The following is a 17,303-nucleotide window of genomic DNA, read 5'->3' on the forward strand; positions in this document are numbered from 1 at the left end:
AAAATGTCGTGTCGCGAGGTGCAGGGCCAGCAACTTCCTGTCGAAAACACTGTACTTGTGTTCGGCATCCCGGAGCGTACGACTGAAAAAGGCGAGCGGTTGCCAGAGACCTGAAACCCGCTGTTCCAACACGGCACCCACTGCCACGTCAGACGCGTCGGTGGTCAACGCGATCTCCGCCGACGGAAATGGGTGGGCCAGCAGGGCGGCGTGGGCCAGAAAGGCGGCGTCAGCCAGTGCAGACTTGGCTGCGGAAAACGCCTGGACGCGTTCGGCAGCCAGTCAACGGGATCTTTGTCTGTTTTACCTTTTAAGGCAGCATAGAGCAGGTGGGCAGCTCTGGGGAGAAAGCAGTTGTAAAAATTTATCATCTCCAAGAACTCCTGCAACGCTTTAACCGACGTGGGACGCGGAAAAGCCGAAACAGCCCGGACTCTGTCGGGCAATGGAACCACACCTTCAGTGGAAATGCGGTGTCCGAGGAAATCCAGAACAGGCAACCCAAACTGGCACTTGGAAGGGTTGATGGTCAGGCCGTGCGCTGCCAAACGCTGGAAAACCTGGCGCAGATGGGACTCGTGCTGGCTCGCTGAGCAGCTGGCCACCAATATATCATCCAGGTAAATAAAAACGAACGGCAGCCCGCGCAAAATGGAGTCCATCAGCCGCTGAAAGTGGGCGGCACCTTTCAGGCCAAACGGCATGCGCAAAAACTTGAACAAGCCGAAGGGGGTAATGACAGCGGTTTTAGGAACGTCTTCGGCGCGCACGGGAACCTGGTGATACCCCCGCACCCAGTCAATTTTAGAAAAAAATCGAGGTTCCAGCGAGATTGGCCGAAAAATCCTGTATGTGGGGGATGGGGTAACGGTCATTCTCCGTGGCATTATTTAAACGGCGGAAATCTCCGCATGGCCGCCACCGACCGTCCGATTTGGGCACCATGTGAAGCGGAGAGGCCAATGCACTGTTTGAACGCTGTACAATGCCAAGGCGCTCCATGGCTACAAACTCTTCCCGAGTGACGGACAGTGTCGCAGGGTCGAGGCGGCGCGCACATGCGAACACCGTGGGACCGTGGGAATATAATGCTCCACCCCGTGCTTCGTTACTGTGCTAGAGAAATTAGGGACAGACAGCTATGGAAACTCTAAAAGCAAACGCTGAAAAGCATCCCCGGAGGTCACTACATTAGCCCGAATCAGTGGGCTCGGCGGCCCGAGTAAAACAGGGTAGCGAAGAAAACGAGAGAGCATCAATTAAACGTCTGTTAGCAACATCGACAAGCAGTCCATGAGCACACAGAAAATCAGCACCTAAAATAGGTACAGAGCTAGTGGCAACAACAAAGTTCCACTGGAAATCCCGACCATGAAAACAAACAGTCACCAACTTTTCCCCAAACGTTGTGATAGGAGAGCCATTAGCTGCAATGAGCTGCGGCCCACAGTTCGCTGCTAGTCTGTCAGCAGCGGTAGGGGGAAGGAGGCTTTTCTGGGAGCCAGAGTCCACGAGAAAACGTCTCCCGGAGCGCGAGTCCTCTATGAAGAGCAGCCTTTCTGTATTGCCAGCGGTCGCGGCTGCTACGGCGCGCTGGCGGGTCCGTTTCCCTGGGCCGTGAAAGCGCAAGGCGGCAGGCAGCGACGCGCTCTGTCGCCAAAACGCTGATGGTAGAAACAGATGCTCTTTCCGCGGTGCCGGCGTGTAGCAATCCCTGCCGTCAGCAAAGGGGCGGATGCTCCGGGGGAGGCAGGTGGTGGCGTGGAAGGTGACTGAGCCTCCACGTGCACAAGCCATGACGGGGGATCGTGGAGCCAAAAGTCCGGCAGTTTCAGCACCACAGCTGCAACCGGAGGTGGAGGACCAGCGGCCGCCGATGCATCCAAAGCGGAGTCTGTGTTATCTTCGGCCCGTAGCATGCTCGAGTCAGGGGTCACCAATGTGGAGGTAAGTATGGACAACACAGAGCTCTCAGTTCTCACTCCTTCTTTATTCCTCTCCAACATCAACTGAACACATCGTGCCACAAAACACAGCAGCACACTTCCTCAACACTGGGTGTGAGTGGAGCCCTCTAGTGGTCCACCACAACATTACCAATAAGTTTGATGTCACATGGCCCTCTTCCTATTGAAAAAACAAAAGTTGTATCCAAGATGGCCGACTTCTAAATGGCCACCATGGTCACCACCCATCTTGAGGAGTTTGCCCCCTCACATATACTAATGTGCCACAAACAGGACTTTAATATCACCAACCATTCCCATGTTATTACGGTGTATCCATATAAATGGCCCACCCTGTAGAATCCTTGTCTATATTTCCCTCACAGTATATGTTAGCATGAGTACCTCCAATAATGATTCTTCCAGCTGAGCCAGCTGTATCTTCTTGTCTTCCTCTTGTTGTAGTAGCCTTGTTTTCTCAGTCTCCAGCTCTGGCTTTTCTTGCTGGATGGTCAAGGCTAGCAACTAACATACAGACACACAAATAAAGAGCCAGTGGGCACACTGTGTGGCCACATCAAGTATATATCCCATGTATTTGTGTTATAAACTTTAAAGTTATTAATGGACATGATTATGCTCAATAGGTACATTTTAAATTACTGGCATTGTACATTTTATATGCATTTGTATTTGTGTGCTGGTTGAATGGGTTACCTGTCCCCGCAAGCCTGCCCTAGTTGTTGTGAAGTTGACCTCAGTAACCACTGAGACGGCATCAGGAGGGATGAAGGGACTGGGATTCCGTGTTGCCAGGAAGAGACGGAAGTCCTCATTGTAATCAATAACCTTGTCTCCTATCTGGACCACATATCTAGGACCTGCACATGTGGAAATGTGTCTCTTAACAAGGTACCTTGTTTCACATCAACTTTTAACTTTATCCTACCTTCCGTCTTTTTACTTTTCTCCCTCTACTTTCTTCCCCTTCTGTCGTCTAAATGTCCGCAGTGCAGAACTGTCAATTTTTTTGTCTCAGCACTTTTTTCTTTCTTGTTCAACACTACTTTTAAGTGGATAACTTGCCCTTTCGCATACTGTCTCTGCCCCCGCTCTTTCCAATTCTGCTTCAAATAGCGAACCGCCTCTCCCTGGATGATTCAGAGCCTTATGAATCACACATCATTTTTACAGGTATGTTTTCAACCTCTGTTTTTTATATATGTGATTGGAATGCAATTAACTAAAAGGAGAAACTGAAGTATTACTGGCTATAGAAGACGCTTCAAAAACCAGTCGTCTATGAATACACGCTGTATTTGGGGGCTTTTTTTTTGTCCAATTTTGTAAGACAATTTCAAAGAGTATTCATCCATAAAATGGAATGACCAAAGGACTGCACTGCATGTTTTTTTCTATGGACAATTTTAATATCCAACAGCTGCAAAGTACTTGAGAAAATTAAGTGGATAAAATAACTACCATTTTGAGATTTTGAGACTATTAATTGGTGATATTTTTACTACATAGAATTCATTAGGCTTAAACGGAAGAAAATGGGTGGATGGATGGATTTTAATATCATATTATGTACATACAGGCTAGTCCTTGTGTAAAATAAGAGATATTTATGTCTAGTGCATACATGTTTCTCATGTGTGAGATTTGCATAAACCTATGGACACTAAATGAGACAACACCAGGGTTCTACAGCATCTTATTCTCATGCATACAGAAAAAACCCTCAAAACTGAAAAGTCTAATGTGCTCTTTCTCTTTGCTGTTTCTCTTGCCTTTCCAAAAAGGCAAGGAACAAAGACTAGGTAATTCAAGGAAAATCAATAAGTGAGCTCCTACTGAGAAACTACCACACTTTACCTGAAAGGTCCATTTCTGTGATTGTGCAAATAATGAGAAGTGACACACGGAAAGCAATTACTTCTTATGTACCACAGTGTGATAATGCAGCAAACCTGTTTTCTTTTTTCACTTATTGTTATTTATCCACCGTCTCCTTCGTTCACACTTTTCTTTTTCATTTGTAATGCTCGCCCACAGTATGCTCATTAATTCTTTCAAATATAACTAACACTCAAAATAATGGACATGGTACAAAGTTTCACAGGCGTTTGTTTAAAAAAAAAAAAGTAAGTCAGGAGCAAGTTATTAATAAGTTATTAATATCACTGACATCAAGACTCACTATCAAAATGTAAGGCTTGAGACACTAATTTGAATCTATTGGCTTTCAATCATTATCTACAGTTTGGTAAAAAATAAAGTACACACTCTTTAAATTCTAAGGTTTTATGTATCGGGACATAGTAAAAACAATCTGATCCTTAGCAGGTTTTACAGCTGGCAACATACAAATTTAAACAAACTACAACTGCTTCCACAGGAATTGAGAGCGTGAGTACCAACCACTTTAATCAAATTCACTTGATTAGCTGATCATCAGCAAGTGTGAGCATCTCTATAAAAGCTGAAGCTCTGGCACTTTGCAGGTCTGGTGGATTCAGGTGTGTTAACACAATGCCAGGAGTAAATCATCAGCAATGGTCTTAGAGAAGCAACAGCTGCTGTGCAATAATGTGGGAAGGGTTATTCTTGTGATTTCTTTAAGTTTTCAACATGATCCCACACTGCTTCAACAATGTTGAGGTTTGGGCCCTGGTGAAGCTAGTCCATGACTGGTAGTGATCCACTCTGTGTTTTTGTATCCAGGTGGATCAAGATCTGACGGTACTTTTCTATGTTTGTAAATCCATCCGCTTTGATAAGATCCACAACACCACTGGCTGAAATTCAGCCCCAAACCATGACAGGGCCTCCACCGTGTTTTATAGAGCTGTTACCACTGATTTCTGTCCAGCTCTTGAGTAATTCAGCATAGCTCAGCCTTTTCTCCCCTTTTGCAGAGCGTTCTCACTCCCGAGGCGTAACATGTCGACGTTTTGTCTCGTCCCGCGGCGTTCCTGAGGAACGCGAAAGGAGACCTTCGGCGTTCTTAGGGTACGCGGCGGGTTATGGCTGGAATCCAGTGCAATGACGCTCCCGCGGTAGTAGACGTTCCAGCCCTGTATTCCAGCCCTAAACCTAACCTTATCCCTAGCCCTGACCATAACCTTATTCCTGACCTTAACCAGGACTTTAATGATGTTAAATAGCGTGTTTCTAAGCGATTTGAAGAAAAAGAGCGAACATGTGTAGGTTCAGTCCAGACGGTTCTCATATTTCCTCTTTTTCCGAGGTCGTCATTTAGGAACGTGGTGGGTAGCCGAAAACGTAATATGGTGACGATTTGTCACCTAGCGTAAAATGTTACGCTTTGGGAGTGAGAACGGGTTGCCTTTTGCCTTCCTTGAGAATGGCTTCTTAATTGCCACCGTTCCAATGGGACCATTTCTGCTGATGCTTCAGTGAACAGTAGATGAATTGACTGAAGGGCCAGATGCATCTCTGAGGTCCTGTGTCAGGTCTTTGCCGGATACTTTTTTCTATTTCTTGATGACATGACTTTATGATACTGCTCATCTGCTGTAGGCTGTTTTTTTAAAGCCTGCCACTTCATCTTTTGTGACCAGCTTTGTAGTTTCCTCAAATTGTTTAAGGACAAAGTCTACACCATATTGATATATGCCATGTTTTCAGCAAATAGCTCTTCAATAATCACCTTTTTTAGCAGAAAAATATTATTTTTTATGCCTGTAAAACTATTTTATCTTTTCCATTTTTCATAGATTAATTTCATAAAGGCAGACATAGACATTTTATATAGAAATGTAAACAAATGATGTGTTTTTGCATCAGGCGTCTAATTGGTTCTTTATCAAGTCATCTGTAAACAATTCACAGGACAGTGTTAAGCAACCGAACAAACAAAAAACAATGGTAAGATAGAAGGCCTGAAAATGAGTGGAAAAAAAACATGTCCAAAACTAAAACACTGAAGACCAATTAAAACATATTAGAAGTCTGGCAACTTTGAAGTAAATTATAGAGAAATGAGGGGTGCTTCTGCATTTTGTCTGAGTTCTTTTAACTTTCCCTTTACTGTGACTGTATTGAGGAAAGGTCTTGTCTGAATATAAAATAAAACATGAATAGTCAATGTTTAACCATTTGATTTACTTAATATTTTACAGAGTAAGGCTTTTGAGAGTGAGAAGAAGTACTGTGATGGCCCAATGCACTAGTCAGGATTGGTTAATTAAACTTTGAGGCAATATCCCTCAGAATGGGATTTCACTACGCTGCAGAAAAGTAGCCCCTGGATAGAGGTGAGTAGTCAGCAACCTGAGGTTGCTTAAGCCTCTGAATTATGCCCAAAAGAGTTCTTCAGCCCAACTTTGTATGAAATTGGTGTTTGTGCTTGTGAGAATGTGTGAGTACCCTGTGCTATTAGGTCTCTCCTCAGCAGCGGATAGAGCACAGGTTCAACTCCATCCATCTCTTGGATGATAAGGGTTTTTCCAAATCTGACTGCCAGCTCTAGGGATGTCATGAAGTTATTATCCTATAGAGAGAAGCCACACAGACACCCAGTACTAAGAGATTACATTAAATTCTAGAGGTGGATGGTAACACAGTTCTCTCGTGTATCTGGTGGATGGAAGAGTAATTATAGTTGTAGTACGATTACGATTAAAAAAGAAGAAAAAGAAAAAATTTACAGTTGGAAGATGAATAAATCTTATATTTTCTTTCTAAACAAAGCATTTACATCTAGAGTGTCTAGAGAGTTTTAACAAGTTATTAAGCAAAAACCAAACAATTTAAATACATATACAAAAAATAAATAATTAAATGAGTGTTTTCAGTGTACCTGATGACACTAATGCAGTAATTAATATGTAACAGTTAAGTGATAAGTAATGGACACCAGTGTTACTTAATGTAATCATCATAACTTTTTGCTAAAATCATTACCTGGACCGATCAAAGTATGGTTAAGGCTTGCTTCTAAATGATTAAGATATTCTAGTAAAGAAGAGAAACTTGGATTCATTAGACAAGAAGAAACTGATCAGTCATGAATGTCTAATGGAAAACTTAGAAAAAGAAGAAAGAACGGGTTAGAATGAGGGTTAACTGAATTAAACAAAGCACATCACCAGTGTGTGCACAGGATTTTGCAAAATCTAACAGATTAATGACCCTCCATTCCACGACACATGTTACTGATTGTGTGTTGTTACCTGCTGGTTGATAACCTCTAATCTGTGCTGTTTGAGATGTGTACATAGCCACTCTGTAGCTCGGGATGATGGGTCGATCAGGAATGGACACGCAACACTCTGAGTCAGAAATGAGGAGAAAGCAGGACATTTCAGCTGAAGTTGTTTTAGGATAGTTTTACTTATAAAGCACACAACTCACCTAGAAAATGATGTGCACTGCATGTGTGTATGCATATGGTTTAGCCCCGTCACAGTGCTATCATACTTACCACCTTCCTATATCAGGCACAGGAGTCTTTCTCTCGCCGTCTTTCTTACTCTCTCTCACATACACACCAATGATTACAGTTTGTTTATACAGTAAAAGCTGAAACCAGTGTTTTTGAAACCTCTATCAGGATAGGGTCCACTGTTCTTGTACCAGCTGAAGTGTGTAGCAATATAAAAAGATCTCTAATGCCTTTAGAAAAAAATGGTTGTGAATGCTCATGAGCCTGACAAATCAGTTCTGAGGCAAATCATCTATAAGTCTTGTACATGGAACCACTGACAATTTGCCCACAAGTTGTTACGGCACATTCAGCGAGAGAGCGGACCATTTGATGTCTCTAAGAACCCCCAAAATTTTATATGATCTATGTCATTTTTGCGAGAGTGTATGCGTACACATACTCCCTAGACACTTTATTGGGTACACCTGTCCATCTGCTCCTTAATGCAAATTTCTAACCACATGGCATGAACTCAATGTGCCATGTCAGAAAGATCAAATAATCTCAAACTGTCTCATTGTTATGTTTCTTGAACATAACAAGGAGTTCACATGACTGAAATGGACTCCACAGTCACCATCCCAGTCCAATAGTGCACGTCTGGGATGTGCGAGATCTATGCCACGAAGAATTAAGACAGTTCTGAAGGCAAAAGGTGTCCAACCTGGTACTCTCTAGGTGTACCTAATAAAGTGACAGCACATCTCTTTCTCACTAGTTTCAAGGCAAACACAAAAGCAAAAGAGAAACAGAGAGACAAAGAAACACTAAATAAATAAACTAGCTATGTAGGAAACAGCTACGAGGATGAATGATGGACTTCTTACCTTCAACTTGAGTGCATTGATCTGGTGGTGGCGATGATAAAAACAACACACAAACACGATACAACCAAATGGAGCACAGACGTATGGCAACAAGGACACAACTTTCGGTACAGCTAGACTTGTTTTATCATGTTAATGCTGGGTTTGTATTGTACTTTAATGTCTTTTTAAATATTTTATACAGTGATGTGAAATAAGCAAGCCAATGCATAAATAGTATTAATAACATCCTTATATAAAGTAGGCAAAAAGAGACTGAAATTAGTGTTTATATTTAGTAAATCCCTGTGTCATGTTGTAGATGCAGATTTGAAATATTAGTCTAACCTGCAGTATAACCAGTGCGTTCTCCATTGAGAGATCATCTGATGGCAGCCCTTGACTCTTCCAGATCAACTGTTCACTCTCCGAGCACAGGAATGATCGCAAGTCAAACTCTGAAACAAGCAACAAAAAGGCTTGTGTCTTTATTTGTATTTATTGTCACCATACCTCAGTTTAAATATCACTGAGATAATAATTAGTGCTTTTCATGTACAATTTCAATGCATTTATATTAACGTAAGAGGAGATCAGTTAATGGGGTATTGATTATTGATGTAGTATCATATCATTAAAAAACACAAAGTCACAAAACAGGATTATCAAGTACTGTGATGCTTTCTGAGCCTGGGATTAAAACATAACATCATTATAAATTAAAATTAAAATTACCATTTATTTAGTTAAATGGCAAACAAGCTCTTCGAGAAGACCCTGAAGCTGTAACGTCTGTATGTTCCATGTTGTAACAGTAGAGTCCGTTATGTTGTGTGTGGGCAGCGGTGTCTGAGTAGGCTGCTTGGGACAGGACTTGCCATATGCTGTTGCTAGTGTGGTAAAAGAACTAGTGATATATTTACTCTGTAGTCCAGAGTGAGCCATCCACGAGTCCAGACACTGTCGTCTACGGTCTTCCGAAGCTGCAGACAGGTAGGTGATGAAGGCTGCCGCAAGCAAGGCTCTAACAGGGAGCGTATCCAACTCATTCTTTATCTCGGACATCTAGGACAAAATACAGGTAGGTGAACAAAGTATAAAAACTAATCACATTAGAGTGACGGGCAGTATCGGGAGAAAAGGCGTGGATGTGAGAAAAGAAGGTGGAGCAAGGAGAGAACTGAAGTTGGTACATTGCTCATATGTTGCTAATATGGCCCAGTGCAAAACATGTTTGGTTTTTGTTTGGTTTTCTTCCTAATGACTCTTTAATACTAAACACAGTTATAAATACCAAATGACCACATAAAATGTTTAACTAGACGAAAAAATGCTAACCCACAAGTGCAGGACCTGGAACACACTTGCTGTTCTGCACCGATTTTACTGACACAGCTGTAAAGACTTCCAGGTTCATCAGGATTCCTTTGAGGTATTTTAATAGCATGTCAGGGGAACACGGGCGCACCCGCACATCTCTGTAAAATACTTAAACATCAGGCTTAATTGCTAACCCTTTTCCCCACTTATATCCACATCTGAGGTTGCAAGTTTTCATGACCTTGAGATCTCTAGTCTACTGCATTAATACGTCCTACTTAAAAACTTGCATCTGTTTCACTTACACTGTAGCTGTGTACACCTGACTCATTGGTTTTCCCTTCCTGAGAAACACTAAAACAGCTTAGAAGTATTGATGTATAGTGACCTACAGCTACTGTACAGCGTTGAAGTGAGTGTATGTGTGTACACGTGAGAGTATATGGTAATACGTGAGTGGAGAGCAAACTGGCTCTCTGGTGTAGTCCTTGAGGGAGACGGTGGGACTGAGGGTGTGTGTACGAGCGAGAATGTCAGGAAGAGATTGAGTGTTTTAATTAAGGTGCAGACAGATGCTGTGGAGAGGAGTAAAAACAGCCAGAAGGGACCCAAGACAGCGGGATCCATCCCCCCTGTCATACACACACACACACCCACGAGCTCTTAGACACTCACGGCTCCTGTTGCTCTTACATGGCAAATGAGCCTCTTTTTGAGTAAATGTGTATAACCTCCCCCACCAATACATATATCATCACAGCCATACATCAAACTACCTGTGCATTCCAGCGTGTGTGTTCTCCGTCCAGTTGTGATATAAGCTGCTGGGCAGCAGTGATCGTGTCCTGAGCTTTTGACACATCGGCCTCCAACTTAGCTGCCTCTGCAGTGTGACACTGAAACCTGCAGAGAAAGTAAGGAGAAAGAAAAGCCAACCGAAAGCAGATGTATTGTAATATTTACCCAAGACAATAAGATGCATTGTAAATATAACAGGTGAGGCTTCCTCTATGACATTTACAGCAGGTAGAGTCATATAGGAAATGAGTTTAGTGAAAGTAGGACATCTTTCAGTTATAAGATGATTGTATTGTATGATTGAACATGGATGAGGAGGAAAACTGAAGACTAAAGAGGACAGAGCGCAGGGAGCTCAGTGACACTAATGTAAAGTGTGAAGTTCGACCCTTTGTTGTGCTCTGATGTCGTAAACACTGATGCTGGTAAATGTCTGCCCATGTTTGTTGCTGTTGTTGTTAATTTTTAGGTGGCTCATCATCGCATCAACAAATCAACAGTTCAAGATTAAAATAAACTACAACCCTAATCTCAATTTAAGACAACAGCACGCAAAAACCACAAGCAAAACCCAAACTACACAGTATAGAAGGATTAATTGGTGAAGGAAGGATGCATACTTCTCTTTCAACTCATTGACTTTGGCTCCAACAGTGCTGAGCTGGTCTTCTAGTTTATTCTTCCTACTCTCAGTCTTCCTCAGGTTTCTGGACACATACAACACACGCATTGATTTATTGACTTACTTTATGTATCATTTATTGCATGTGTAGCATCGAGAAACTGAGCGTGAGTTAGAGTTGAGTAGAATTAGATGAAGTCAGTGATCACAAGTTTGTTTAAAATAATACAATCTAGATCAAAATTACTTCACAAAACTTAGCAACTTTTTAATTTTTTTTAATCAAGAACTTCAACTTTCTTGTTTTTTGTTTAAACATACAGCGTTTTACAGGTTGAAAGCATTTTCGGTCTTTTATAGAGTTGTGTTTGTGTATTTTCCTACTCCAAAAGTCCAGCCTGTTCTCTTTCCAGTGGTTCTATCCTCTCTAGGACGCGGGAGTATTGGACATTGGCTTTGACCCAGGCAGCCAGAGGAGCAGCTGCTGCACTTGCACGCTTTGCATTCTGAATGAAACAACAGTAGCATTACAAATCAGTGAAACAGCCATAATAACTTCTTTAGAAGACAAACACATTAACAAACCAACAACAACAACAAAAAAACAATCAAGCTGTAATAACAACCTCCAACAGTACATCTAATTCTGATTCTGCTACTATGGTAGGCAGACCTTAGGGTCGAAAGAAGCCCTGTTCCTGTTGAGTAGCTCTTCCACACTCTGGCGAATCTCAGGAGTGATATTCCTGGCTTCAAATGTAGCTATGTCCTCCCTCACACCACGTTTAGCTAGAAAGCTAGAGAAGAGAGGAGTTTTCATGTGTGAGTTCAACATTAAAGCCAAACACAGATGAAATCATCAGAAAGAGATCAAATTAACCCATAAAGCAGATAGTTTAATGTTAATTCAAGCCTAAAATATGAGCCTTTTTTTCCTTAATTAAGCATGAACAGTTGCCCCCCCACCCCCAGCACCACCCCGCCCAAATATACGCACACAACCTACACTCGCTCATTAGCAGTGCAGAAAGGCTTTGTTTATCCTTCCCTTTTCTTCCTCGTTTCCCACCCATTCTCTAACACCTCATCACCTCCTAATGCCTCTTTTTGCTAACCCGAGAGGTGTCGAAGATCCTCATCAATTTAATTACTCCTGACAGGGTAACTCTTCATCTTCCTATCCATCCCTTTACACGTTTTTCCTATCTCTTTTCTCTCACCTCTTCATGCTGACCCAGGAGGTGTCAAAGATGCCCATCAGCCTCAGTACCCCCTCCAGGATGTCTCTGATGACATCGGGAGGCATGCGGAGGGAGCGGATCTCAGACAGCGCTTCAGGCTTGATGTTTCCAACTGCACGCTTTGCTTCATCTACCAAAGGCTAGAGGGCAGCAGGGGAAAAGGCAGCGAGAGATGCACAAGTACGTGAAGGATAAGCACAATGGGGATTGCAAGCCTTGAAAAGGGGGGATGTTTTCTCGTAACTTACAGAAATGGGCATGCTCACAAAAACAGGCAACAAACCACTTACCTGTACTTCTTTCAGCTCGTCGTCGATTTTGGCTTTTCTCTCTTCAATTTTGGACACTTCTTGAGCCATTTTCCCTTTCAATTTTTCCATCTCTGCCTTCTGGTCACTGGCATTCTGGAAAATCCAAAAAATAAGGAAAATGTTCAGTACACTAGATTAAAAAACAGGCTTTTAGCATGTACTGAAGTTAGGGGAAAAAGGCTTAATCAGGATTGAAAGTAAGCAGCTGAATATATGATTTCTATATAATCATCTGTATTTTATTTTACATTTATAGGATTTTTTTAGGAATATTGTGACACTGATGATGAAAAAGCAGTGAGGACAAATGTTTGGCCGCATCATTTTCCAACAGGTCCTCTCTCTGACCTCTTCAAACCTGAAAGTTTTATCACATCACATTTTCATCTAAAGCTAATCCCAACATTGGCTTTTTTTTCCATCCCTATAATTCTTCCATAGTCAAGGCTCCAGGTCTTGCTATATGCCACATATATTCCCCTTTTCTGCTCCAAACCTTATTTTCATTCTTCCTTAACGGCTCTCTTAATATTTCCATCTTTGCCAAGCCTCAGTCAGTCTTCCATCTATTTTGTTTACACTCTTCCCATCGTTGTTCCAGTGTTCCTCGCTTCTCTCCCTGCTGTCTCCATCCCCACAGGCGACATAGCTACTACAGACCAAAGGGATGAGTCTAGTTCTTAATTATCACTCTGCAAAACTGACTCCTCTGACAGTTATTTCTTTTTCTTTCTTATTTTTGTTTCTCATCTCCTTTCTTCCTCCCTCCCTCTAACTCAACAAACCCAATCCCCACAGAGTGAAAGATAGAAGGATATCATAACTAATGAACAAGGTTCATCTCCTTTTCCCCCTCCACACATCTATCCAACCATCCATCCTCGAGACAGACCCAGCAGGAGGAAATGGAAATGGGGGTATCAGGAGATGAGAATGAAAGGAAAGTCACAAAACAAACAAATACACATACGTACACAAACTAAATAAATAGAGTCTTCACAGCAGGGAGGATATTGCCATGGGAAAGGCAGAAAGTTTTTTGTATAATGCAATGCAGATGAAAAAGAAAGCCAGAGAAGAGAAGAGAGGAGAGAAGTTGGATAGATAGACATAGAATAGATATAAGTTAGAAAAGACATGAAACCCTGCAGGACTACTGGCCTGAGCCACACACGTATACCCACATGCACCCATCCACCCATCCCAATACACAGTCACTAGCGGACAATGCACCAGCAGCACAGACATACACACCTGCATGGAGGTTGTGATTTCCTGCAGGGCAGAATCTGCCTCCTGTTGTTTAGTCCTCAGCAGTTCGCTCTGCTCTGCAGCCCGCCTCTTTAGTTCATCAACCAATGTTTTAGCTTCATTCAGCTTAGAAACGCCTGCCTGTAGACATAACATGTATTACTTTACAAGTAATGTCAAACTTGTTTCCTCTTAAAGATTCAATGGAATTTGTGTGTGCAATGTTTACCAACAACATTTACGGTTGCTTTGTAATTGTACTTTCTCATATCAGTGTGTAAAACTGCAGTAAAACTTTAAATAAAATACTACACAGGATGAATGCTGGGCCCAAGCTCATCTATCAGGGCTGGATACAGTTCCAAAAACCAAATAACTTCTCTAATCCATGTCTTTTATTTGCTGTGTGTCGTTTTCACCGCAAGGCTCTTTTAAAACTCTTATTGTCACTAAAAGTCAAATCAAGAGCTATTTTATGTGTAGATCTATCGATTTTCAAGTCTAGGATAAACAATTCTCATCAGTTGTTCCGAAAATAAGTTGGTTCTTACGGAAGTAGTAAAATTCATACTACTTATAATTCTGTATCACAGGGTAGATTTGCAATTTTACCTGCAGATGCTGCTGTCTTGTAGTAAGCTGCTTTTGCTTCTGACTGTATAATGCGGTGTAAACATGCAGAAAGGCCATGTACTTGCTCGGTGTTGCACCGTGTTCGCGGCATGACTCATGGACCATCAAGAACAATCGGCACAGATCCCCCTGCCCAGACCCTCCTGAGAGTCACAGGTGAAAAAAAAGATGCACAAAGAGAAAAAGTTGATATAAAGTCATTCTGATTACACTAAAAATATAGAGCCATTAAATATGTCTAAGTATTATAAGCTTATGATACTACTACTATTAATAAAATAAGATAATTCATCTTAATTTATCACATGGTAGTGACTAAATGGAAATATGAGTAAAATAAAATAAACAAACAAATAAATAATAATAATAATAATAATAACAATAATAATAATAATAATAATAATAATAATAACAATAAAAGCCTTTATGGTAGACTGTTCAGATGGAAGCCCCTCCTCAGTAAGAGGATAGCCCACCTGGAGTTTGCCTGAAAGACTCTCAGACCATAGAAACAAAACTCTCTGGTCTGACGAAACAAAGATTGAACTCTTTGGCCTGAATGCAGAGTCTCATGTCTGAAGGGAATCAGACACCGAAACCCGACTGAACATCTCTGGAGAGATCTGAAAATGGCTGTGCATCGACACACCCTCCCTATCCACCTGATGGAGCTTGAGAGGCTTTACAACAAAGAATGGGAAAAACTGCCCAAAAATAGATGCGCCAGCTTATAGCATCATACTCAAAAAGACTTGATTGCTGCCAAAGGTGCTTCAACAAAGTGTTGCGCAGTCTGTGAGTACTATTACACTGTAGATAAATAGATAATCAGTCCCGTATTTATTTTCTATTTATTTGTTTAAACAACATTGACCAGTTCTATTTTTTATGTTTTTCAATGTGATTAATCATGCCAACAGCATGAACAACTATAAAATGGCTCAAATGCACTTTGTCATCACTCCTATTTCAAAGTCACTCACATTGTGAAGGTGATAGCTTCGCGTGTATACAATTCTGCATTGGCATTTATCAGCTATCTGACAACATTTTAAGTCCAGAGATCATCAATCATTCAACTGTGACTTAATGTTCATGTGCTTACCTGAGCTTTTCCTCTTGCTGCCCTTTTCTCTTTCGGTCTCCTCCCCTCCCTGCTCAGTTTTTGCCAACAACAGCTCAGGTATCTGACAAGCAACACGTTTAGGTTTACCAGATTTGCAAATGTGACTATAAAAGAACTGATGTGTGCACAAATATGACCGCAACACCTTGATTTTTAAAAATAACCTGTAAAGTAAAAAAAAAAGTTTTCAATTTTAAAATTCCAACAATGAGAGAAAACCAATTCATTATTAGGGCTGCTGTATTAGGTCAACAGACATTAGTAGAGCAGAATTACACAGGTCTGTCTTTAAAGGTTGGAAGGAATGTGCATTGCTAATCTCATAAGCAACATTTAGCGTGAGCTTTATTAACAGCTGATGATTTAATGCCCATTTTGATCTTGCTGTTCTGATATTAACCTTTTTCATGCTGCTTTCAGACCATCCTTCCATCCACTGGACAGAGCACTTGCGGTAAAAAGCTGGGTTGCTCTCACAGTTGATGGTGAAGTTAGAGTTGGAGGAGTCCATGATCAGAACAATGTGGAGGTTCTGCTGGATTCCTGAGTGGGATGTGAGACAGTGGTGAAGGGAATTCATCGGGAAACTTTGATGAAAGGTGGACACGGTGTGGGACAATGACAGGCATTGGTATTATCACTAATAATACCAATATATATTATAGTTTTTAAGTATTTATCTTTCGTGATGTTGCACTGACCGGAGATATCTTTCAATTTCATTGTACTTGTGACAATGACAATAAAGAATATTCATATTCATAATAGCATCTTTATTAACTTGTATCTGGCAGAGTTGGAGAGAAAAGGTGAGGAGTAAGCTCTTTAGTGGTTTTACTTTGCCAATAATGGTTATTGATTTGATTCACAAGCAGCAACCTCTGTGACATTGCAGCATTTATACAGTACCAACAACAGTGCGCAGCAATGAAGCAGAAGAACACAGTCGGATATAATCAAGGAGAAAAACAGAAAAAACAATCTCTGTAACAAAATGTCACATATAATAGAGGTTTACAGTGAGAAGAGGCCCTAATGAAGGAACAATGAACAACAGAAAGACAGAGGGACCATGCTGTCAATAAAACCACAATACTGACTGTGAGAGAAATAGTTGTAGAGAGGTCCGGTGAATCCATCCTGGGAAGCACCATCTTTCAGTGACGAGAGGAGTGGCTCCAGTTCCTCAGGGGTATATAGACCTGGGACTTCACCTGAAAAATGTCCCCAGGATACATTAGAACTACAACTTAACTACAACAGAGAAAATTCTTGAGTGTATGATCCATATTCAAATGCACATCTCATATATAGTTTATAATTTTAGGAGACACACATTTCTTTCTTCTTCTTGCAAGAAGAAGAAAGAAATGTGTGTCAGGTAATCATTGAACATGTTCAATGATTACCTGATCTCAACCCAACAAAGCACACTTTTTCAGATGAAACTGAACATTAAAAACAATGCTCATATTTAAAGTTTTGGTAGTTTGCCCAGTTACTTTTGAGACTCTGAAAATGATTCCTGAACAGTAAATGAAATACTTTTGGTAAACCCCTTGAATTAGAGCTGAAAGTCATTTGACAAGACTTTGTACGCAAGATGAACAATATCACCCAATAACCACTCAGATCTGTCTGCTCAGAGTGAAGCTGGAGTGGGGGATGGTTGGATGGTTAGCCTAGCATGAAGTCTGTGAGCAGGAAGAAAATTCTGGTCTGACTAAACCCAAAGGTCAAAATAATTTCTTCTATCAGAACATAAACCCATCTAAAACCATAGTCCAGCTATAT

General features: G+C 41.3%; 1 protein-coding gene across 3 annotated transcripts in view; it reads right to left on the minus strand.

Moving 5' to 3' along the window:
- Positions 1 to 17,303, minus strand: part of LOC102291202 (cytoplasmic dynein 2 heavy chain 1) — a 136,882-nt gene that overhangs the window by 74,283 nt on the left and 45,296 nt on the right. For 2 of the 3 annotated variants that reach the window (XM_014340241.2, XM_005942797.3), the window contains exons 56-73: positions 16,610 to 16,723; positions 15,910 to 16,052; positions 15,489 to 15,570; positions 14,363 to 14,526; positions 13,754 to 13,891; positions 12,479 to 12,592; positions 12,168 to 12,328; positions 11,621 to 11,744; positions 11,332 to 11,453; positions 10,946 to 11,032; positions 10,304 to 10,430; positions 9,131 to 9,272; positions 8,556 to 8,665; positions 8,229 to 8,249; positions 7,148 to 7,246; positions 6,342 to 6,465; positions 2,664 to 2,827; positions 2,352 to 2,471 (exon numbers count right to left, since the gene is read on the minus strand). In XM_014340241.2, the coding sequence (XP_014195727.1) occupies positions 2,352 to 2,471; positions 2,664 to 2,827; positions 6,342 to 6,465; positions 7,148 to 7,246; positions 8,229 to 8,249; positions 8,556 to 8,665; positions 9,131 to 9,272; positions 10,304 to 10,430; positions 10,946 to 11,032; positions 11,332 to 11,453; positions 11,621 to 11,744; positions 12,168 to 12,328; positions 12,479 to 12,592; positions 13,754 to 13,891; positions 14,363 to 14,526; positions 15,489 to 15,570; positions 15,910 to 16,052; positions 16,610 to 16,723 (2,156 nt within the window). The remainder of the gene's footprint in view (positions 1 to 2,351; positions 2,472 to 2,663; positions 2,828 to 6,341; positions 6,466 to 7,147; positions 7,247 to 8,228; positions 8,250 to 8,555; positions 8,666 to 9,130; positions 9,273 to 10,303; positions 10,431 to 10,945; positions 11,033 to 11,331; positions 11,454 to 11,620; positions 11,745 to 12,167; positions 12,329 to 12,478; positions 12,593 to 13,753; positions 13,892 to 14,362; positions 14,527 to 15,488; positions 15,571 to 15,909; positions 16,053 to 16,609; positions 16,724 to 17,303) is intronic. The other variant, XM_014340242.2, reaches the window with a different exon arrangement.

The sequence above is a fragment of the Haplochromis burtoni genome, unplaced genomic scaffold (genome assembly GCF_018398535.1).
Source record: "Haplochromis burtoni strain Fernald_Lab_line unplaced genomic scaffold, NCSU_Asbu1 Contig_346, whole genome shotgun sequence".
Taxonomy (NCBI): domain Eukaryota; kingdom Metazoa; phylum Chordata; class Actinopteri; order Cichliformes; family Cichlidae; genus Haplochromis; species Haplochromis burtoni.